General features: G+C 43.4%; 1 protein-coding gene across 18 annotated transcripts in view; it reads left to right on the forward strand.

Annotated features, from left to right (window-relative positions):
* The window catches only part of PPP6R3 (protein phosphatase 6 regulatory subunit 3), a 128,143-nt gene that overhangs the window by 39,425 nt on the left and 65,452 nt on the right, over positions 1-23,266 (forward strand). For 15 of the 18 annotated variants that reach the window (XM_036860019.1, XM_036860017.1, XM_036860021.1 and 12 more), the window contains 2 exons: positions 15,761-15,993; positions 20,543-20,729. In XM_036860019.1, coding sequence (XP_036715914.1) covers positions 15,767-15,993; positions 20,543-20,729 — 414 coding nt within the window. In that variant the 5' untranslated portion in view covers positions 15,761-15,766. Of the gene's footprint in view, positions 1-15,760; positions 15,994-20,542; positions 20,730-23,266 lie in introns of those variants that run through there. The other 3 variants (XM_036860020.1, XM_036860022.1, XM_036860024.1) reach the window with 1 other exon arrangement.

Consider the following 23,266-nt stretch of genomic DNA (forward strand, 5'->3'; position numbering starts at 1 on the left):
GTGTTTGTTTTATACCAGCCAAAGGACATCTGGCTTCTAGCCAGCCATCTGACTCTTTTGAGTCTTAATTGCTATCATTTTGCAACTCTTTACTGAATTTTTTTGTGAAACACCAGAGGTTTACTTTGCATATTTGACTTTTGGGTCAGTTGGCACTTAATAGAAAGTGGCCTAGTAGGACCTTTTTGGGGATATGCACACATACCTAATCCAATTTCATTTGTTCCATAGTAACTGGAGGAGCAGGTGGGCATAAACCATTTAATCATCTACCTTTCAGGCTTCACTGTCTCAGGAGATACTATAGTTGTTCTGTTGTAACAGGTCTCTGCTTCTAATCCCCAGGCCGGAATCTTTCCTAGGCAGTAAGCCACTTTGCCTGTGCTCTCCCCCACCTCCAGCCCCTTGTGAATAACTCTTCCTCAACATCCCCTCTCTTTACACAGTGAAGCACCAACTCTTGTAGAAAGGTTCTGATTTGTCCAGTTTTTATCTTCGTATTATTCTGTATAAATCCTGATGGGGACAATTCCCTTTAAGTAGTCATTCACTCTGGGCACCTTGTCTCATATGGTTTCGTTTGTTTGTTTTTGCTCATGTGGCCCAGCCCTTCTTTTTCCTCTGCCTTGGGATAGGTTCTAACCCGTAGGTATGAACTCTTCAGTTTCTTACCTGCCTGACTGAGTGGAGAATTCAGTTGAGGGTTCAGATATAAGAAGTCCAGTAGCATGCAGTGATAAGCTATGATCTGATTGTCAGATTCATTTACAGTTAAAACGATTATCCATTTTTCTATTGTGATGCTGGATTTCAAAAACTAATTTTTAGAACTCTTTATAGTATTACACATATTAGCTTTTTTTTCAGTTGAGGTATAATTGACATACTAGTTTCAGGAGTACAATATAATGATTTGATATTTCTATATTTTGAGAAGTGATCACCACAGTAGGTCTAATTATTAGTTATCATCCTTACACATAGTTACAAATGTTTTTTCCTTGTAATGAAAACTTTTTTTTTTTTTTTAAATAAATTTATTTATTTATTTATGGCTGCGTTGGGTCTTCGTTGCTGTGCACAGGCTTTCTCTAGTTGTGGTGAATGGGGGCTACTCTTCACTGCGGCGCGCGGGCTTTTCATTGCGGTGGCTTCTCTTGCTGTGGAGCACAAGCTCCAGGCACACGGGCTTCAGTAGTTGTGGCGCACGCGCTCAGCAGTTGTGGCGCACGGGCTTAGTTGCTCTGCGGCATGTGGGATCTTCCAGGACCAGGGCTCGAACCCGTGTCCCCTGCATTGGCAGGCGGATTCTTAACCACTGTGCCCCCAGGGAAGTCCCGAAAACTTTTAAGATTTGTTCTCTTAGCAACTTTCAAATATACAATACAGTATTATTAACTTTAGTCACCATGCTGTACATTCTATCCCATGACTTATTTATTTTGTAACTATAACTTTGTATCCCCTTCATCCATTTTGCCCACCCCCATCATACGATTTTATTATTCTGTGTATTTGATTTTATGCCTTCCAGGGCTCAGCTCTCTTTCCACCTTTTTTGTAAAACCTTTCTGTGTTGGTCCAGTCAGTCCCTTTGTGGTCATTCCTTTGTGAACTCTTAGAGTATATCATTAAATTATTTTAGGATTACTGTTTTTCCTTAAGTAGATTTTAAGCACTCCTGAGCAAGGAGTTTTCACTTCTACTTTATGTCTTTAGTACATTTTACGTAATAGGTGTCATTAATTGTTTGGTGGTAGGAGCTAAAATTTCAGAGGCATTTCTCAGGATAACAGTTTTAAAACTCTCTCTCCCTTTATTTCTCACGTGCTCTTTCTCTTGTTTGTTTTTGTTTTTCTTTGCTGATAGAGACTCTTAGCTTTGGTAGCTTATAAAACAATTCCTTACCTTTAACTATATTCTTTTTTCTTCTTGTACTCCCCTCTGCTCATTACCATGCTGTTCCACACTAGGGTGGGTGAACTCTTCTCTTAGGAAGTTACCCCAGAGGCTCCCAGTGTCCTATAATCAATGCCCGGTAGTTGAGAAGGATTCCCAAAGAGGTGCAGCACTGCAGGTATAAGGTCCTTTAGACCAGGGATCATCAAGCTCAACTTTTGTTGCAAAGGCCCAGAAGGTAAACGTTTAGGTTTTGTAGACCAAGAGGCAAAAAAGAGGATATTATGAAGGTACTTACATGACAAAAGAGAAATAAATTTTCCCAGATTTTATTGATGAAATTCAAAATCTAAGAATACTTGAGTTCAGCTTTCTGTGATACAGATCTATTAATGAGAAGAATGAAGTTCTTTTTCTAGGGGGATAACGTTTCATTTAAATGGCATTTGAAGGTAGAGTTCCCCTCTCATCAAAGTCTATTTGCAAATGTTCATGTAATCTATTAATGCTGATCCGTAGTGAGATTTTACATATTTCATCTTTGAAAATGTCTTTTTATGCATGTAGGTACTGCCACATTCTGATAGCAGCCCGCAAGCATGTATGATTTTAGTTGAGTATATTCTTCACTTAGAAGCCATAAAGCATTTATAGAATTCCATTAGGTTCTTCTCTTTATCTGCCTTTTAGCATGTCATTACTTTGTAGATTAATCATTTTCAGTGGAAGGTTAGGTGAAAGCTCTTCAATTGCATAACTAAATGGATTTTGGAATAGGGAAATTTCCTTCACACTTGCATTAAGTTTTGAAAAATGCTGTGTAACTGTAGTTTGAAAATATATTGACTGCGAATTTGTATGGGAATGGGCATCTCACTTATTATTTTAACTGCAGGTGGCACTTCAGCAAAGGTGAATTTCCAGAGCCATTCAGGGTTCAGTAGCAGTGGTTGAGTGTTGTTCTCATTCAGAAAAATTTCAGCCTTGGCCCTAAGCTCCAAAAGTAGTAAAAAAAAAAAAAAAAAAAAATTACTTCCTTTTTTTTTTTCTTAATAAATTTATTTATTTATTTTTGGCTGTGTTGGGTCTTCGTTGCTTGTGGGCTTTCTCTGGTTGCGGTGAGTGGGGGCTACCCTTTGTTGCAGTGCGCGGGCTTCTCATTGCGGTGGCTTCTCTTGTTGCAGAGCACGGGCTCTAGGTGCACAGGCTTCAGTAGTTGTGGCTCGTGGGCTCAACAGTTGTGGCTTGTGGGCTCTAGAGCGCAGGCTCAGTAGTTGTGGCGCATGGGCTTAGTTGCTCCACAGCATGTGGGATCTTCCCTGGACCAGGGATCGAACCTGTGTCCCCTGCATTGGCAGGCGGGTTCTTAACCACTGTGCCACCAGGGAAGCCCCAGCGTTACTTGTTGTAAGCCATTAAACTACAGTGTGATAGGACAAGTCAGAAACTAGTGATGGTTAAGTCCATGAGAGTAAATTAAGTTCACTGTTGACATTACTGGTTCAGTAACATGCGAGGGATCAAAAAAAAATCTCCCGAAGTACCTGCTTATGAAAAAAAGAAAGAATAGCTATAAGCTTTAAACACTTTACACTGTCACAAGTTTTGTGAATTTGTCCAATGAAGCCTTTTTTTCTGTCTACACACAATTTTATCGCCATCAGTTGTAGCTCATCATGGCAGGTTCTACTGCACGTTGTAGTGATTTCATCTTTTCTTAGCTTCTCTGACAATATTCTGCCTGTAGCTGTTTTCACATGCACTTTTCATAGAAGCTAATTCTTCATCACTTCAAACTCCTCAAATAAATGACAACACTCAGATCTTAAACTCATCAAGAATCAAGGAAAATCATCATTGGCTTCTTTAACTTATTAACAAGCCACCTTAGAAACCAGCTTTGACTGAAGCTTTGTTTTCATTTTTTTATTTTCGTGAAGAAATTCTCCTGTAATAAGATACGCCATTTAACATTTTCTGACTTTTCTGACTGTTCCTTTCTTGTGAGTTGGGAATACTGTGATGACTGCTTAGTCTGGTAATGTCGACATATAGTGTATTGTTTTAGCACAGGGATGGTATGATTGCATAATAAACAGTGCTTTGCCATCTAATTTCCTAACAAAATAGTTCACATCCCATTGTACCTTAAAAACACAACATTTGAAGTCCAGATTTTCTTTTCTTGTTTTGACATGTTGGGTGTGCACTTACAATAATAAAATGTTGTAGTACAGCATATGGCACTCTGAGCACTGTTGAGTTATACCCGTGTCACTGCGATGTGGAGAGTGCCCAGCTGCAGTGCGAAGTGATAGCACCGTATGTGGTCTCTTGTCACAACTGCTCAACTCTGCCCTGGTAGTGTAAAAGCAGCCAGAGACGGAATGTAAAGGATGGTGTGACTGTGTTCTGTTAAAACTTTATGGTCACTGAAATTTGAATTTCATAGAATTTGTACAAGTCACGAAGTATCGTGTGTTGGATCCCTGGTCTCATGGATTCCGTGTCTTCCCCTCATGGCTTACTGCCATGCTTTAGTGAAGCCCATTCTCCATCCAGTAGCTTCCTCAAGAAACTGTGAATAAATCTTTCAGACCTTCCGGGTCTAAAAATGTTCTTTTCTAGAATTGCTGTTGAGGAAGCTGATGTCATTCTGATTTCCAGTCCTTTTATAAGTTTTTCCTCACTAGAAGAGTTTAGATACTCTTTTTTTTTTTTTTAATCTCCGATACCACGGACTTTCACACTGTGTCTTAAAGGATCTTTTACCACTCAACGTGGTGCCACATGTAGGTCTTAAGGGGAGAGTCACTTCTTTATGCTCTGAGAAAAAACATTTTTTGACAAGGGAGGTTAGTGGTGAATTATAATATGTTCTAAAACTTTTGTTACTTGGATGTTGGACTTTCTGAATTGTTTCTCCATTTTCTGTCTTTCATAAATTTGTTGGCATTCTCCTTGGCTGTTGTTTCCTTTTCTTTGTCCTTTATTGTTGTTTTTCTAGAGCTTCCAGAAGGGTAGAGAATTGTGTGGGTTTCAACCCACTAAGCATCTGGAAGGTTGCAGAATCCTTTGCTATTTTCTTATTGAGACTCCATGTCAGCCCAAAGGTAGCCATGCCTTTTATATCACATAGACTTTGAGAAGAAATTCATAAAACAATGTGGTGATCACTTAATATAGTCTTTCTGTCCAGAACGGGAAGTTGTCTGTCGTTGCCCTCGTCGAGAATCATCCAGGCTTCCAGAGCACCTCCAGCCTTGGGGCCTTGAAGGTGTTGGTGCTCCTAACCTTTAGCAAGTTCCTGCATCTTCTGCTCACAGATAGGACAGATAATCTGTCCTTTTCACTCACTGGCTCTCATTTTTTCCCTTGGGCACTGTCTGTGATCGTATAAAAGAGCTTTGAGATATTCAAAGCTAGTTATTTTTTCCTCCAAGTGGCAAGTCCTTCTGCCACCCTGGTCCTCTTTGGGTGCCATGTGGTTGGCAGTCTCTTCATCTGCCCCAGAACAGGATATGATATTGCTTGGCATGAGCTGATCTGCCCAGGGAAGGCTTCAGTAGGGTTAGTATCTCCCGTGGTCCTAGACGCGGTTAATCTATGACACATTCTGAGGGTTACTTGCTTATTAGTCACAGCATAATACAACTTTATGTCGAGTTTATAATTAACTAAAATCTTTGGACTTGTTTCTTTCTTTAACAGTTTTCTTAGGCCTGGCAACCTCTACCCCCCACCACATGTCATGTTTTTCAGTTTTTATTTTAAAAGGACTTTACATTTAACCATGTTAAGTAAATTTCTCTTGGTTTCATCATGTCAGACAGTTTTTGAATGCTGATTCACTCGTGTTTTCTGTGCATTTGGACAAACCTGTGGCATTCTGGTCTATCAGCTCTGATAGCGCCACTGGCCACAAGAGCTGAGCTCCTCCAGTGTCACCACCCACGCTCTTTGGGCTGAGCTCCCAGCCAGCTTGTCTGTCAAGTGATTCTTTTCCCTGCCCATGAAGACATGGGGTTCCCGTCCATGAGTGTATCCCAAGAGCCATTAGATGGCAGGTTGGCCTGCTGCTGTTTCCCTTCCGCAGGCGGGCCTGGGGCTGGCTTGTGCTCTTGATGACTGCTGCTGGGACCGGTCGCTCACCGGGTGTTCCGTGCCGTGATGGGAAGAGCACAGACTTGGGAGCGCGATGGGCCTGGGCTTGAGTCTCAGCTCTGGCCAGCTTATTCACTAGCTGTGGTCTTTGGTAGATCATCTCACCTCCTAGAATCTTAGTTTTTGCATCTGCAAATGAGAGCGAAACCTTGAAGGGTTGTTGTGAGGTACAGATAATGTATCTAAAATCATCAAGCCCAGAGTCTGGCATATGGTAGGCACTTAATAATTGTGAGCTGCTATTAGTCATTTTTCCTCTTTTAATAGAAAGTTGCCGTATCAGACCATTTACCGTTATTGTGGAATAGCTCGAAGAGATTAAGGAGCTGTAAAGGCTGTAAGCAGTGTTCTACACTGAGCTTGGGCTCCTGAGCAGAGTCTCAGCAGTCCAGGAGTCTGCTTTGCTGGTAAAATATTCCTGATGGAAAGCACTTCCTGGAGGTTGACAGATTATTACTGCTAGTCTAGGGACTGTTGAGATAGCCCTAAATGCTTTATGATTATACACATTATTTATGTCTGTATGTCTGTCTGTATGTGTGTATGTATGGCTGCCGTGGGTCTTCGTTACTGCACGTGGGCTTTCTCTGGTTGCAGCGAGCAGGGGTTACTCTTCGTTGCGGTGCGCAGGCTTCTCATTGTGGTGGCTTCTCGTTGTGGAGCACAGGCTCTAGGCGTGCGGGCTCAGTAGCTGTGGCTTGCGGGCTCTAGAGCGCAGGCACAGTAGTTAGTTGCTCGGCTTAGTTGCTCCGTGTCATGTGGGATCTTCCTGGACCAGGGCTCGAACCCATGTCCCCTGCATTGGCAGGCAGATTCTTAACCACTGTGCCACCAGGGAAGTCCTGATTATACACATTCTGATTAAAGTTTGCTGGGCAAGGAAGATCGAAGGTTAAAAAAAATGGGGGGGGGGAGCTTTAAAATTTGTGACCAATTTGCCATGTCTGTCTTCTGTTACAGAGTTGCTTATAACTCCAAATTAACCAGGATAGTTAGCTCATTCTTAAACTGAAGCTTGTTTCTTTTTGTCCTTTTTTCAATGGCATCTCAATATGCTCTAGAATTTCTGATTTGGAAAGGCTGTTCTCGTTGGGCATCTTGTCTGTAATGGACATATGAATAAAAAAGTAGCCACTGTCACTTGATTCAAGTTGGGTGACTCACAAACTGCATGTAACTGATTTCACTTAGTAAAAACATGGGCGAGTTGGATTTTCCAAGGCTTTCCCCTGCCCTGTGTTAGTATAGAATTCTCTTTCTAGCTCTGCTGTTTTCATACTGTTCCTGACTTGCTTAGGACCAATCTTCCTCCCTGCATTTTTATTTATTGTATTTATTTTTTGGCCACGTCGCACGGCTTGCAGGATCTTAGTTCCCTGACCGGGGATTGAACCTGGGCTCGAGCAGTGAAAGTGATGCGTCCTAACCACTGGACCACCAGGGAATTCCCATCCCTACAGTTTTAGATTAGGAACTCTTGGATTATTTCAGATAACAGGTGTTCTAATCGCATCACGTTGCCTCTGGCTCTCCAGTTACATGTCGCTTCTTTCTGATATTTGAGTCAGATTTGTTGACAGCTCTGCCTGGTTTCAGAGATTCAGAGAATTCTGGATGCTTGAGATGGAAAACCCTCTACTTAGAATTTTCTGATTTGACTTTTGTCATGTTCTCTTACCTACACTACACCCTCCCTTTCAGTATGTGGGCACGTGTGTGTGCATGTGTGCGTGCACACACACAGAGAATAGACACCTAGATCCAGCTAGGTTTTCTTTGCCTTTATTGCTTTGATCTCTAACAAGGCTCCTGGCAAAAACCTGATTACCGGGACTTCCCTGGTGGCACAGTGGATAGGACTCCGCACTCCCAATGCAGGGGGCCGGGGTTCGATCCCTGGTCAGGGAACTAGATCCCACATGCATGCTGCAACTAAGAGTTCACATGGCACAACTAAGACCCTGTGCAATTAAATAAATAAATATTTAAAACAAACAAACAAACAAAAAACCTGATTACCATTGTGTCATCCTCATTACTTGTCTTTTTTCTTTCCAACCCCTTAGTCTCACTTTAAAAAAAATCTTGTTCTTAGTATAAATAAGTCATGCTTTGCATATACTCGTATTGAAGTTTTTGAAGTTGTGGAAATTACGCACAGAAATTCATGTCCACTTGCGTTTTCATAATGAGAACTTGTAGGGACACATCACTGTACTTTAGTGTGGACTCTGTGACAAAAGTGAGGCTGAACTTTTCTTGATTGGCAGTTGACTGTTTAAATGTAAAAGTGAAGTGGGCGATTAAGATCACACCTCTTGCCTGTCCACAGCATCTTAGAGGTGTATCTGGAGTTAGCCCCAGGGTGTGGGTAAGCATTTGTTTTCTGAGGATCATGTATTTCCCAGATAGCTCAGAATTCCAAGGGCAATCCATAAATTTGTATCATCTGATACCTAAGTACAGCTAGGAATGAAAAAAACATGAAAATTAGGCTTTGATTAATTATGGGTGAAACTGGAGGGGGGATAATAATTTAATGTGAAATCTCTTAGGGAATAACTTGGTTTTCAGCGTAGAGGCTGTTGTAGGGCCTCACCGTCCTCTGTGAGTTCTTAAAACGGTCTCTGGGTCACCGCTCTTTATCTAGGCTCACCCCTGTACAGTCCATCTTTCACGTTGACAACATTTAAACTCTAGATCTCATCTTGTTGCTCGTTTGCCTTGTCTCACCTGACTTCAGTGTCCCACCTCAGTGGTCTTGTCTTCAGCACTCCCTTCCCTATCCCACACTTTAGTCATATTCAAACACATGGCTGTTCCGGGAACAGGTTAGACCTCTTCCCCTCTCCGCCTTTGTGGGAGTACAGAGTCTATTGAAAATGTACTTGCCACAGCCTAAATTTCATCTCCTCTGTGTCATTTTCCTCTACTTCTCGAGTCATTTGTTTCTATATACTGTGTTAATCTTTGCTATAGCTATTTTAATGTGCATTTATCTCAGTTAGAGCGGACTGGCTCCCTCCCTCGCTTCTGCAGCAAGCCTGCCTGGCTCTGCTGTGCGTTCGTGCATGGTTCTTTGAGAGCTGGCTTGGCGTTGCCTAACCTTTCCTAGTGCCTTCCGAAAGGCTCTTTCTTCTTGTCATCAGGACCTTCTCCCTGCTGTGAATTTCTTGAAGCTCCAGGGTCTGTCCTCCATGCTTGTAGGATCACCTGCTGAGCCCTACCTGTCTTTCGAGGCCCAGCTTAGGCCTCATTTACAGCCAAGTCTTTTCTGTCCAGGCTCCCCTCCCTTGAGCTCCTTTTCTACAGAACAAGTTTGGAGTTTATGCCATTTATTTTCCATATTTTCTCTGTTCTCAGTTTTATTGTATTCTTCAAGGAAGTAGGCACCATTATCATATTACTCCTGCATTCCCCAATACAGTGCATATTAGTGCTTTAAAAGTACCTGTTGATTAATATAGTGCATATTAAGTGGATTTTACTCCTTTATTTGCTCCTCTGAAAAGCTGAAATATCAAAGAAAGTTACAAATTGAAACTGGGAAAAGCGTCTACAACATCTGGATGGTAGAAACTTGATTACTTTTGATACGTTCTTTGGAAGAAGCAGTTTCAGAGCTAATACAACAAAACTGGCCCTGAGTTTGTATTGCCCTTTCCTCTAAAGAAATTCGTTATCTCTAACTGGCACTCTGATACTTGATTTGATTAGTCTAGTGTTCGGGTGGGGGTGAGGGGACAACTGTGTGAGTTGGATACCTTTGCTAAGAATGGAGAGGCAGCTACTGGGTAGACTTCCCAGTCCTTTGTGATCTTTTTCCTTAGTACTTAAAGAGAACTGCCATCAAAGCCCAACTGTTACTCCTTCTCGATGTTGCATGTTTCTGCCTCTTCGTGTGAAAATTATAGCTTTTGCCTAGGCCTTGAGCGTTGCTGTTGGGGGGAGTTTATCGTTAACTTATAACACAGAGCTGACCTCCCTTCAGAGTGACTGCACTCTGCTATTTATAGATACTTTCTTCTCTGTCCCTTCCTGGTGGCCTGCTGCTCTCAGTGTACAGAGTGGCAACCACCAACCCTTCTTGAGCCTAGCCGTTCCCCCATTTGGGTCTTGTTATACGTGGCCCAACTCAGTTCTCCGCACACCTGAATCCAAGCCCAGGGGTCCTGCAACTCCAGGTGTCTGGACACTGGCAGAAGCAGGAGAGCCAGTAAGAACAGCCTTTCAGCAGCTCGGTTTGTTCACTACACCCTGTTCCCAGGCTGCTGGGAAACTCGGCCAAAGGTTTGGGGTAAATGTGCCTGCCCCTCGCGGGGTAATAAGCACGTTGTTTTGAACCTGAATGGAGGCAGTGAAGACTCAGTTTTCTCTGGGACCAGTGGGGAGTCTATTTTTTTATATTAATCAAACATCATTGTTTCCCAACATGTTTGAGTGACCTGGGCATTTTATTTTTCATCATAATATTTTTGAATTAACTTAGAAAATGAAATAAATTCCCAGAGACACGTACCTATTTTAAAATTTGGCCAGGTGTATTTATACCCGTAATGAGCCACTTGTAGCCCTCCTGATTCAAGCTAGCATTCTCCATTATCACAAGGTAAAGAATTTGAAATTTTACCTTTTATGCCTACAAATATTCCTAGAAATTAGAGGCTAAAAAACAGTTCTAGTTTTCTTGTGACCTACTTTTTTGAGTTAAGAATGTCCAAGTTGTTTCTTTTATATGTATATATATATATGTGTGTGTGTATATGTGTGTGTGTATATATATATATGAGAATAAACATGATTTCCCAGGTATGTTTATATTTTAAAAGAAAGGAAAACCGTGGCCCATAGCCTCTCCCCACCCATCCCACATTGGCCCTTGTGTGGAAAAGGTGGGTAACTATTGACTTTGGCTGTGGAGGGAGATGGGGAAGATATTTTAGTACCAGGAGAGAAACTTTGAATCATAATTGTAGCAATCATACAATTTTAGCTGTCTTGTCCCGTATGGCCACATGTGACTCTTGAGCACCGGAAATGTGGCTGGTCCAAATTGCGATGTGCTATGAAGTTTCAAAACACCCAGATTTTGAAGACTTAGTACCAAAAGAATTACATGTTGAAATAATAATGTTTAGCTGTATGAGGTTAAATAAATACATTTAAAATTAATTTTACCAGTTTCTCTTTTACTTTTTGGTGTGGCTGCTAGAAAATTTAAACTTACATGTGGCTCACATTGTGGCTTGAGTGATGTTTCTGTTAGCACCAGCTCAGGTGACAGTGGAGGTGTTGTGTTTCTCGTAGTGCTGAGGGCCGGGGCCTCTAGAGAGTGCTGCAGGCAGACTGAGGTGTGTAGGGATTTGAACTTGGGGAGCATGTGCTTGCATGCCTTTGTATAAGACCCAGAAAAAATTTGTATTATAAATATTCCCTTCATAGCACATCTAAAAGAAATAGTATTAAAAATTTGTAACACATTTTGTTGTCTTAAAGTCTTTCCCCCTGTGTTATCTTAGGTGGATGCAGCTACTTCTCATGTTTGTGTAGGTTGTACTTCTTACTTTAGGTGACTGCAGCTGTCTAAACTGGATGTATGTTGTGCATGTGTGTTGCAAGACTGGAGCATGCGAGGAAGTATTTAGGGTATGGGATCTTGGGGATTGATGTGGACCAGTTACGGAATGGCATACCGGAGGCTGGCTTCGTGGGTGTGCGGCCTGTAGTCCCACGGGGCCCACACCCAGAAACGTTAGCTTTCAGGCTCAACTGCTGTCTTGAGATTCTTCATAATCTTTGAATCTCTTTTTGAATCTTTGAACCTTGTGCCCTGAGCCAGCCATTCCTGGGTACAGGTTTTCCACTATTGATAGCAGTTTGCAGACTTGGGCTTTACAGAGTACAGTTTACCCTACTTGGATAGAAGATTGCCAAAATTAGGCAGTTAGTACATACGAATAGGGGATTTTGTATTTTAAACTCATTAAAGTTCTTCTTTGTCATTTCCACAGTTTCCTTCTCATCTGTAGGCGGGACCATCAGCAGTTTCCCTCTCCAGAGCTCTTTAATAGTTTACCTTTTAGTGTGTTCATGGTGTCATTTTTTCTGGCCTCTGTTGGAAAGTGTTATGTTTTGCTTCTGTTACATTGAAGGAAAACCCACTAATACCAGCTTGTCCACAGGGAGTTTCTGAAATAAATGACAGTCACGTGTTGGTATAGTAGGCTTTTCCTGTTTCTCATGGTTACATGATTATTTTGAATATACTTATTGCAGTTTATTACAAATGATCAGCAGTGGTTTAAACCCAGGACAGCAGCAGCCTCTGAGGACTTGCTGGAGGTGCAGAATCTCGGGCCTGATCCCTGCTTTCCTCAATCGGAATCTGAGACTGTGTTTTCATAAGACCCCATGGAAGTCTGGTAGCACTGGTTTAAAGCTCACTTGACTTCAAGGGAGTGGTATGTTGATTACACAGAAGCTTCCAGGTGCTGAGTGCCGATATGTCCCAGCCACCAGACCGGGCCTTTCTCATCTACTCGCAGCCAGTTTACTTGTTTGAGGATATTGGGGCTTAGCGAGGTGAAGTGGTTTTCCTGAGGCCTCAGTGCCAGGCAGTTGTGGAGCCAGCATTGGAATCCAGTCTGTTTAGATGCTTAAGAGTCCTAACAAGGTTTGAGGAGAAAATGATGTTTATTTGATGAAAGCACGTGGTTGTAGGTGGTTTACATAAACCACAGTTGGGCCCTGTTGAATATACTGTACCAGCAGAGCCTTGGCAGATTCTGCGGAGGCACTGACGTCCTTCTCAAACCTCTTGCACGTGATTTAACCACATCACCATACCAGGTCCTGTGTCATGGAGACAAGGTAGCACCTTTTGTTTCAGAAACAAAGTGTCACTGCTTAACTGCTTTTGAAATAAAGGTGCTGTGGCCCAGGTTTTGCTTCCAAGAAGGATGATATTTTATTAATTTCACAGGACCTTTAATTAAAGCAGTTGATCTATGACGAGTAGATTTATGGATCCTTTGGTCCTATTTTATGCATATATGGTGATAATTTTCACTTGTGTCTTCAGTTATGAGGAAGGCAGAGCATAGCAGAGGTTGTCCTCTGTGGCATCAAGTAACAGTTAACTCCTGCCCACATACTCTTCAGCCCTTGTGGAGAAAACCCTATTTTCAAGGTACCTCATCCAACTTATAAAACAATTCTAGGATTTTGCAGAAAGATGGAGGGTAGTTTGGTTTTACCATTTCTCTCTTTGTCAGTATTGATTTAAAAGCCTGTGAATTGGTTCTGTAAGAAATTGTATCCCCTCTTATTTCTAAATCCTGTTGAAGTATACCTAGGTTAAGAATTTTAAAGTGTATTTATGTTTACTAAAAGTGAGCTGTTGAAGTTCTGACTTTTTTCAGTTTTTTCAGAGTATCTTAGTTACATTTTTTAAAGGACTCCATTTACCTCAGGGCCCTGGGCAGCTGAACTTTGTAACAGTTAGTTCATACCTAGCTTGATTTGACTTCAAAGGGCACAAATAGAAGTAGGGCCAAGCCAGGGGTAACTAATTTACCAGTGCTGTTCATTTCCAGTCAATTTGCTGTTTGGCTAAAAGATAGAATACATAATGTTTAAGAGTCTACTGTGGTTATATTTTATTTTTAAGTTGGTAGTATACCTACCCAATTTAAAGAAAATGCACTGTGGAAATGTATATTTTAAGGTGTTCTGATTTGAAAAATGCTATTCCAATTTAGGATAGTGGAAAGCAAAAGGAGTTAGGCATTTTAAAACAGATAGTTGCTCAAGAATTCCTTTTCTTGTGTGTAATAAAATAAGTATAATAACACACTGTGTCGTGGGCTCAGGAGTTTGGAGGAGCTGGTTGGTCAGGTCGGCCATCCTGCTGGAATACAGGCCAGGTGTGTATGATGGCTCATCGTAACCCGGCCTAGGACAGGCTCTCACATCGGCAGGCAGCGATCTTGCACGCGGTGACTTGGGGGTGGAGGCACCTTCCTTTTTGGCTCTGCTGTCCCTTAGGGCCTTTTGTGTCATCAACATCCAGCCAGATGCCGGGGGGAGCACATGGAATTTTTTATGGCTCACAGCACATTGGAGAAAACTGTGTAATGTGGCCGTACCTACCTGCCCGAGAAGTTGGGGACACGGTCTAGGTGAGTGCCTAAGGAAGGGAGAGGATGGATCTGGTAGACAGTCCCACCTGACACCACATGGCTCCGCCCCTCCGGGCAGGCTGTGAGGACTGTGGGGGGCATGCCCGTGTGGGTTCAGAGATGGCAGAAAGGAATGTGTTAGTCAGCACTCTGTTTCCTCTTGAGCAGGGGATGCTAAACTTTTTCTGTAAAGTACCAGCTAGTAAATATGCAGGCCACACATGGTCACTGTCACATATGCTTCTCTTAAACAACCCTTTAAAATTATCAAAGCCGTTCTTAGCTTGCAGTCTGTGGGCTGGATTTGGTCTGTGGGCCGAAGTTTGCCAACACTTGTTATTTCATCACCACCAATTATCAGTTTTCTCTGTAAATCAGTATATGATGAGTTACCTTTATAAGGTTAAAATTTTGGAAGTCAGTTTTTAATTGAGGTAAATAATGTGATTATATCTTGATCCATATTTTAGAAGTATGACTTTGGTTTGTAGACATTTATAGTTTTCAGTTGATGAATATGAGTGTATATCTTGTTTATAACTAGCCAGTAGTAAGGGCTTGATATCAGATTTGCTTTTGTGGTTTATTAGTACTTTTCATTATACTTTGCCTTTATGTGTGGGATTACAAAAAAATGAAAAGACATACTACTTTAAATGAGACCTATTTTTTTTTTTTAAGACTTAAGGCTAAATTATTAACTGTGTCCAGTTTTCTAACTTCAAGTGGAGAGACCATTAGATTAGCAGAAATTCGGCTTATAGACCAAAATAAGCACATACTGACCTGATACCAGTGGGACGTGGGAAGGTATTTGAATGTCACTAATGGCTTTTCAGTCAGTGACTTCGCTGAAGTATTTGAAATAAGGAAAGTGAACTCTTTTGTCAATCTGTAGACATCCTAGGATCGAATTTTCCGTGATCAACTTTGAAGACAAGGTGAATGATTGTTCTTTAAGGTGATTTTGCTACAGTTTTTTGTTTCTTTGCTAAGAATGGCATAGGTTTTACCATTTTATGGCTTTCAGGTTTTCAGCTGTGAATGCTGTCCGTGGCTAAAAGTTCTGGTTCGTGGTGGTTATTTATTTAATGTTGTAATATTCTGAAGAGTACCATGTACTTAGGTCTCAATACTTGTCATTTGTTACTGAAGATATTAGTTCTGTGTAAGAATGTATGCTTCACCCTGAAGAAAGGGTTTATTTTCTTCCTTTCCCAGCACTAACTTCTTAAAGTATGGGTGGGTTAATTTTGCAGATTAAAATCATCCCAGGTTTTAGCATTCTTTCAGCATTTTCAAGTCAGAATTTTTTGTTGTCGATAAAAATATTTTCTGAGAAGGAAAAAATCTTGCCAATTTTACTTATTTAAAAAGTATTTTATAGATTCTATATGGAACTTGTTTTTCTTATGTGACCCAAGTTGACATTTTAGACTGTAGAACTAGATGGAAATTTGAAAAATTAATATGTGAAGTTGAAATTGTATTTGAAATACTCTCTGCATTTTGTTTAGAGCAGCATGTTTTGGAAATTTGATCTTCACTCATCATCCCACATAGACACACTTCTAGAAAGAGAAGATGTAACACTGAAGGAGTTGATGGATGAGGAAGATGTTTTACAGGAATGTAAAGCTCAGAACCGCAAACTTATAGAGTTCCTGTTAAAAGCAGAATGTCTCGAAGATTTAGTCTCATTCATTATTGAAGAACCACCTCAAGACATGGATGAAAAGATCAGATACAAGTAAGAAAATTCAGTCTTCTCTTTAGGGTGGGGCTGAAGTGAAGCGGGGGTAGGGTATATTATCGTCCTTATTGTCTAGCAGCTCTGCAGACCAGTAGACCAGTTACAGAATGCCGTAGACCAGTTACAGAATGTTAATATGTCAGGAGCGACAGGCTCAGTGGAGCAAACAATACGTTCTAGAACTAAGTCCAGTGAAATCACAGGATTTTTAAAGTGAATGTTCTAAATTTTGGCCAGAAGGTTTTGTCTAAGGGCAAAGTGCATTATAAACAGTGATAAAGTTTCCTAAAATAGTAAGACAATCCAAGTAAGTATTTTCTCTTTTTTGCAAATAGGAAGACAGAGATGATGTGACTACTCAAGATCACACAGCACATCTGGGTCAGAGCTTGTTTTATGAACAGTGCTGCTGATAAAATAAATTCTGACCTTTTGTTATCTGAAAATAAGGGTATGGGTCTTGGTGAACATTAGTGTAGCTAAATTTAAGCAGCTAACACCTTGGATAACGGCAGTGGATTTATCTACTTCACCACTGGTGTCGTCAGCTTATAACACTTTGTATTCGGACCCCTGGAAACTCTGCGAATATTCCATATGTATTTAAATTGTTGGGGTTTCAGTTAGTTACTTTTCCATCTCCAACTCTATTGAAATATTTGTCCCCCCTCTCTGCCTGAAAGTAGAACCAATTCAGGAACAAAACAAAAAGTCATTGATTATGCATTAAATAAACTTAATGGAATAGGAAGAATTATGGCCTACAGTAGATTCTCCTTTGCCCTTTTCCCCCCAGTCTGTCCCCCTTTTCAGATATCCTTTCATTTCTTTGTGGGGAGAGTTTTGCTGTCAGAGGAATAATACTTAGTAATGCTTTCAAGTTCTCGTGGCTTGGATCTTCAAGGAAGTCGTGTTCTCTGCCAGCCATTAAGGTTGACAACTAGCATGCAGCACGTCTCCACTCAGAGAGCAGTACCTTTGAAAAGAAAAGGACAGAAATTTGACAGGAACACCAGTGTACTCCTGTCGCCCCAAAGATAGACACTTTGCTACTTTGGAATTCCCTTCACAGTGAACCAGCGCGTGTGGGTGCTGCTTGTCGCGGGCTTAGCCTGGCCGGAGGCAGCGTGGTGTGGGCTTTGTGTCAGGCCCACCCGGGATGGGTGTAGCCCTCTCCTAGAAGCTCTGAGAACTTGAACAAGAGGCTTACCCTTCTTGGGTCTGTTTTCTCACATGCTGAATGAAGCTAATACTTCTTTAACTGGAGAAGAGTAAGCAAGCCTTGTGGAAATTGCTTATTTTACCAAAGAGTAGTCGTGGCATCTGTTGTATTGCCATGCCAGCGTTTTTTGTGCTGCCTTTGCGGTTGAGAGAGCAGGTGTGTTTCCCTGGGCAGTCAGCCTTCTGGTTGGCACCATTTCGAGGGAGCATGGCTTGCGCTGAGCAGAGCAGTTCTCTGCTGCACTTCTGGCCTGGACAGAGCCACCCGCTGTGGTAACATACACAGAGCTGGATGTCTCGGACAGCTGGATTAGCGCAGAGTGATTTTTCAGAGGGGTTCTGAAAGCTTCTCTGGGTTAAGGCTGACTATAGTCATCTAAGGAAATTTAGACTAGTGCTTTTTAGTTTACGGATGATGGGGTGATTGCTGTGGTTTGTGAAGTTCATAACTGCGTATCAGTTACACATGTGGATTGAACCCATCACTTTTAATCCAGTGATCGTACACAAGGTGTTAGAAGGTTTGTCATTTTTACACTAACTTTTTAATCTTAATGACAGATACCTCAGTTTTAAATAATTTAGCAGAAATTTGAACAGAACTTTAAAAATAGGTCCTTAAGTAGTAGTGTAAACCCAAAAGCTGAGATGCTGTTGGTTGGGTCAGGTTCCCACAGAGGGACTTCAGAGGCAAGAGGAGAACCAGGAGGGGTGCTTCCCTCAATGTCAAGGGAGGCCAGGCTTCAGGACGGGGAGATTGGACAGGGGGCCCAGGGGATCCAGGGGCTGTGCTGACAGGCCAGGTAACCATTGGCATTTACAGCGTGGAGCACACGGGCACCTTCAGTGCAGGTTCTCCGGGTTGGTGGACACGGAAGCCAGGCTGCAGTGCTTCTGAGGAAGAATTGGAGACAAAGCAGAGAGTTCTTTCAAATAGTTCCCTGGAAAAGGAGCAGAGAGAGAAAGTGCGAGCTACAGGCAGATGTGGAGCCAGGAGAGGTGTGGTGTTTGTTTTTTCTCATAGATGCGAGAAATAACGGTCTGTTTATGTGCTGGTGAGGGTGATGAGCACAGGGGGAAACGGGGCTGGTGTGGAGGGAGCGGGAGGTCTCGTGATGCTCTGTGCTGGCCTCGGTGGGAGGGCGTGTGGTCGAGAGGACAGTAGGGTGGCTTCATAGTGGGAGGAGGAAGGGGACCGGGTGCAGGTCAGGGGTATGGTTGGGCTGGGCTCTCTTCCCATCGCTTCTGTGTTCTCAGGACAAAGCAGCTGAGGTCAGAGGGTGGGGTGGGGCTGGAGAGGCCCTGCTGAGGGGTGGCGTAGAGGTCTTGGGGTGTTTCAGAAGCTTGTTTAATCTTAGGGAGGTAGAGTGAGAGTTGCCCCAGCCTGTTCCGAACCAGAACTTCGAGCCTTTGTGTTCGTGCCTGGGCCCCCACGTGCGTGCTTCTTTAGCTCGGTCAGACCTCCCGGTCACCGGTGGAAAAACAGGTGAAAAACTTTAAAAGCTGCCCATGCGCTCCTCTGGACCTTCTGCATCAGAATTTTGAGAATACTCCCTACACACTGGGTTGCAGCCGGAGCTGGGGTCTCCACCTTTTCCCAGTCCTTTGCCAGCAGCTTTCAAATTGGGGCAGTTGAGCCGACTCCACCACCCCCTACCCCTGCGCCCCCAGCCCCGTTGCAGCATTTGGACAGTTTTATGAAGTAGAAACTAAAGGGGAATTAAGACAGCTAGCATTTATTTATTCCAGGCCTTCTTCTCAGTATTTTGTATGTATTATTCTCCCCCGTGAGGTAAGGACTTTTCTTAATATTGCATCCTTGGAAACTGAGGCCCAGAGAAGTTAAGTAACGTGCCCGAGGTCATACAGCTTGTAAGTGGTGGAGACAGGTTCTGAGCCTAGGTGGTGTGACTCCAGAAGCCACACCTGTCGCCACTGCTTGCTCCTGCCTCCGGCACATTGGTGACTTTGTATTATGGGGTCTTTGAGCCCATGTGTTCTGTAAAGTGAGGAAGGCTTTAATTTAATTGAGCCGTAGCCTCCGGAAGACAGCAATTTGATCATGTGATCTTTGTGCCCACACACCTGCCAGTTCTGTTGTCTGTCTTTGATTTTTTTCTCCCTGCAAAGATTCCTTTGGGGATATTCTCATACGGTTCAGTGTTCCTCCCTCATGGCAGACCTGCGAGGTGCTGCAGCTTCTGGTCTGTTGCCAGTTGCTTCTCAAGCCAGTGGTCTCCAAACAGGCAGCTGCTTGCTTGTCTTGGATGCCTCAGGGGTGCTGCATGGGTTCCGGCCACAGTCTTTACCCCTCTCTTTTGTCATACAGCTGCTTCTGGCTGTTTTGTCACCTCCCTGGCCTGATCAGCGTTTGAGCTTGCCACTCCCTGCTACTCACCTGGGAGGGATAAAGAGCAGAGAGGTGAACGATGGGAGGGGGAGAGTGTAGTCTGGACGGGCCTTGGAGTCTCCACTGTTGCTCTGAGAACAGATGAGAAGTCATTTGTGGTAAAAGAAGTGAGTGGAGAAAATGCATCTACTGCCAACTTTTCAGAGAGAGTGCTCTGGCGCTCAGGGGCAAACGTGCTTTAGGGGTACAGGTATTTCTAGGGCCGTGGGGCCTGTGGAAGAGGGCTGTGTCCCACAGCAGTGAGATCTGATGGTGGGCTGATCCCACAGGATCCTGGAAGACTGGTGTGGAGAGCTCTGTATGTGGTTTTCCCACCTGGGTAACTCAGGCCGTGTCCTGTTCTCTCTTGAGTATATCAGAATATTTATTCTCTTAACATGTCATATGGACTGAACACTTGATAAGCCCAGCTTTCTAACTCCAGTTACAACCCATCTGAGAATACAGGCAGCCTGTCCAGGAACCTAAATGTGTCTTGAGTAGTTAAGGGTGCTGTGTGCAGTGCAGTTTCCTGGAAATGGGCGTCCCCCGCGGTTGTCGTTTGAGCTGTGCTGCGTTGCATGCCGGAGCAGGCTGCGGAGGGCTGTGGCCCCAGGCTTTGACCTGCCCCGTCGCACCTCCTCTGAGGAGGCCCCGCCCTTGCCTCCTGAGTCCCAGGTGTGCTCTAGTTTTGTTGGGGAAAATGTACTCCTATTAAAGCTTGGTTTAGAAACCATTTTTTAGACACAGAAGAAAATTAACTTTATAATCTCTCTAGATTAAATTGGACGGAATGGATTGAAATTATTTTCTAATTCCCAGAAGCTGACTTTGTTTATTTTTCAGAAAGTTTTAGGAAACCTTTCTGATTTGCATTTTACTTTATGTAATTAAACCGTTAATACAGATGATGATACGAGTGTCCTTTTCTTCTAGGTATCCAAATATATCTTGTGAGCTGCTCACTTCTGACGTCTCCCAGATGAATGATAGACTGGGAGAAGATGAATCCCTGCTGATGAAATTGTATAGCTTCCTCCTAAACGATTCCCCCTTGAACCCACTACTTGCCAGTTTCTTCAGCAAGGTGCTAAGTATTCTTATCAGCAGAAAACCAGAACAGGTAAATACTGTTTTCCAAAAAGGTAAGTATTAGGGCTGATCATCCCCCTGAGATGATCCCCCAGTAATTTTGTTGCTTCAGTGTTCTGAGTGTGCCTTAAATCCAGGTTCTGTAAAAGAATATATTTTAAACCTTAAGCATTCTAAATGCTTGCTGACTTAACACTGACTTACTCATTAATGAATATATTCTAATTTGACCTCTTATTTTCTGAGTACCTCACATCTCAGTTTTTCAGTATACTTTGGCTTCCTCTTTCGACAAGTGGTTGGAAGCATGAGAATGTTGGGGGCCGTTTGTGAGGATAGTGTGAGGAGGGTGCACACTGAGTGGTTGGTGTGTGGGTGGCATCTTAGTGACCATGGTAAAGTAACAGTTTATTTTTTCTTTCCCCTAACGATGATCACAGGTGAAACTTAAAAAGCTTTCCCATAAATGCACTTGATGATTAGTTTATACAAATGGTGATTGTTTCTGTTTTGACTCCACTCAAAAACTTGAGCCATCTGGGTACTGACTGTCATGTTGCGTGCACATGGAGCTCTGCTGTTCCTGTCCGGAAGGGCTTAACAGGGGCTAATTCCTCACTGTTAACGGCAGGAGCCTCTGCCCCCTCTTCTTCCTCTTCCTTCGTCTTCGTCGTCGTCTTCTTCGTGGTGGTGTCCATCCATGTTCCCGCATCCCGCATCCCGCGCCCCCACCCAAGGCTTCATTTTGTTCTTAATTCAGATGTACTGTACTTGGGAAACTTGCTTTCCAAATATCTGTCGTATGTGTAGTGGTTCTCGAAAGTGTGGTCCCTGCTCCAACAGCATGAGTACCACCCGAGAACTTGTTAGAAAAGCAAGATCTTGAGCCCCATTCCAGACCTACTGAATCAGACCCTCTGGGGGTGGGGCCAGCAATTTGGGATTTAAGAAGCCTCCCAGGGGCTTCCCTGGTGGCACAGTGGTTAAGAATCCGCCTGCCAATGCAGGGCACATGGGTTTGAGCCCTGGTCCAGGAAGATCCCACATGCCACGGAGCGACTAAGCCCGTGCGCCACAACTACTGAGTCTGAGCTCTAGAGCCCGCGAGCCACAACTGCTGAAGCCCGCGGCACACTTAAGAATCCATGCTCCACAACAAGAGAAGCCACTGCGATGAAAAGCCTGCGCACTACAACGAAGAGTAGCCCCCGCTCGCCACAACTAGAGAAAGCCTGTGCAGCAACGAAGACGCAATGCAGCCAAAAGTAAATAAAATAAATAAATTAAAAAAAAAAAAAAAAGAAGCCTCCCAGATGACCGTGGTGCACGCTGAAATTTGAGAATCACAGCTCTAGTGGGAACTGGTGCAGAAAAGGACCTGCTTACGAGGAGACTGTGATCCATTTACGGAAACAGGCACCCAGGGAGCAACAGCAGCCTCAGATGCCCGAGTGCGAACTAACGGTCCTGCAGAGTGCGGCCAGCAGGGGTGCAGGGGTCACACCAGCTGGGCCTGGCGTCCTTCGCGGTGGAAAACAGGCTCCTTGACCCGTCCTTGCTGTCAGCAGACACGGAGGCACGGGAACTATTTTAGGCCCAGTACGCCTGTCCTCTGCCAAGGCAAAGTGGATACATGTCTTATTTTAGAGGAGGCTGTTCTTTCGTGTTCTTAATTGAGCAGGGTTACCTTCCTAAATGTATTGGAACTGAGGTTCTTTTTTCTTAGATAGTAATCCCCAAATCATGATCCCTGCAATACAGATTGTCTTTCCTTCTTGTGTCTTTTGATGAGACGTGACAGTACTGCTGACTGTTGTAGGGAAGGGCAAGCCATCCCATCCGTGTACGGTGCTCGTCAGTTCCAGACGGTTGTAGTCACGACGAGACAGGTCTCACGCCTTCACCGTGCTTTCCTCCTCACTCCGTGCTAGGGAAACCCTAATTTGTGGGTCCTGGACTTCAGTGTGCCTTTAGTATAGAGTGAGAATACACTTAAAGCTCTCTGGGGTTCTACATATTTGCATTGGTCTTTGAGGCCAGACATACTACCTGTGTAAAGAACATGACACGTGCCAATTAAATGCCGAGAGGAAGGCCCATTCGCTCTGCTGCTCGTCGTACTTCTCGTTTAAGCCCTCAGCCACGAGAGGATTCGAGAGCCCTTGCTCTTTCAGCTTCAGGGAACGGTCACACTGCACCTTTCTATCCTTTTGAGAATTGTGAGTGTAAATAAAGGTTTCCCATCACATAATGTATTAGTAAGGATATATGCAACTGCAAGGAATGAAAAAAATTCAGACTCAGTCTGACCTAACCAGTGCAGACATGGATTAACGCGTGGAGCAGGAGGTCCAGCTGCGTGGGGCACCGTCGGTGTTGGCTGGGCGAGCCCCTCAGCAGTGCCGCCCTCCAGCTCGCTGCCCTTGCTGTGCTGCCACGGCACTGGCTGGGACTTGTGCCTTGGGCTCCAGAGTCAGTGCTTTTGCCACTAAATAATGCAGTATTTTGGCCACATTTGAGTTTTTCTTCCTCTCTTCTCCACTGTGCTTTTAAAAACTACCACGTGAC

This window comes from Balaenoptera musculus, chromosome 8 (assembly GCF_009873245.2).
Source record: "Balaenoptera musculus isolate JJ_BM4_2016_0621 chromosome 8, mBalMus1.pri.v3, whole genome shotgun sequence".
NCBI classification, from domain to species: domain Eukaryota; kingdom Metazoa; phylum Chordata; class Mammalia; order Artiodactyla; family Balaenopteridae; genus Balaenoptera; species Balaenoptera musculus.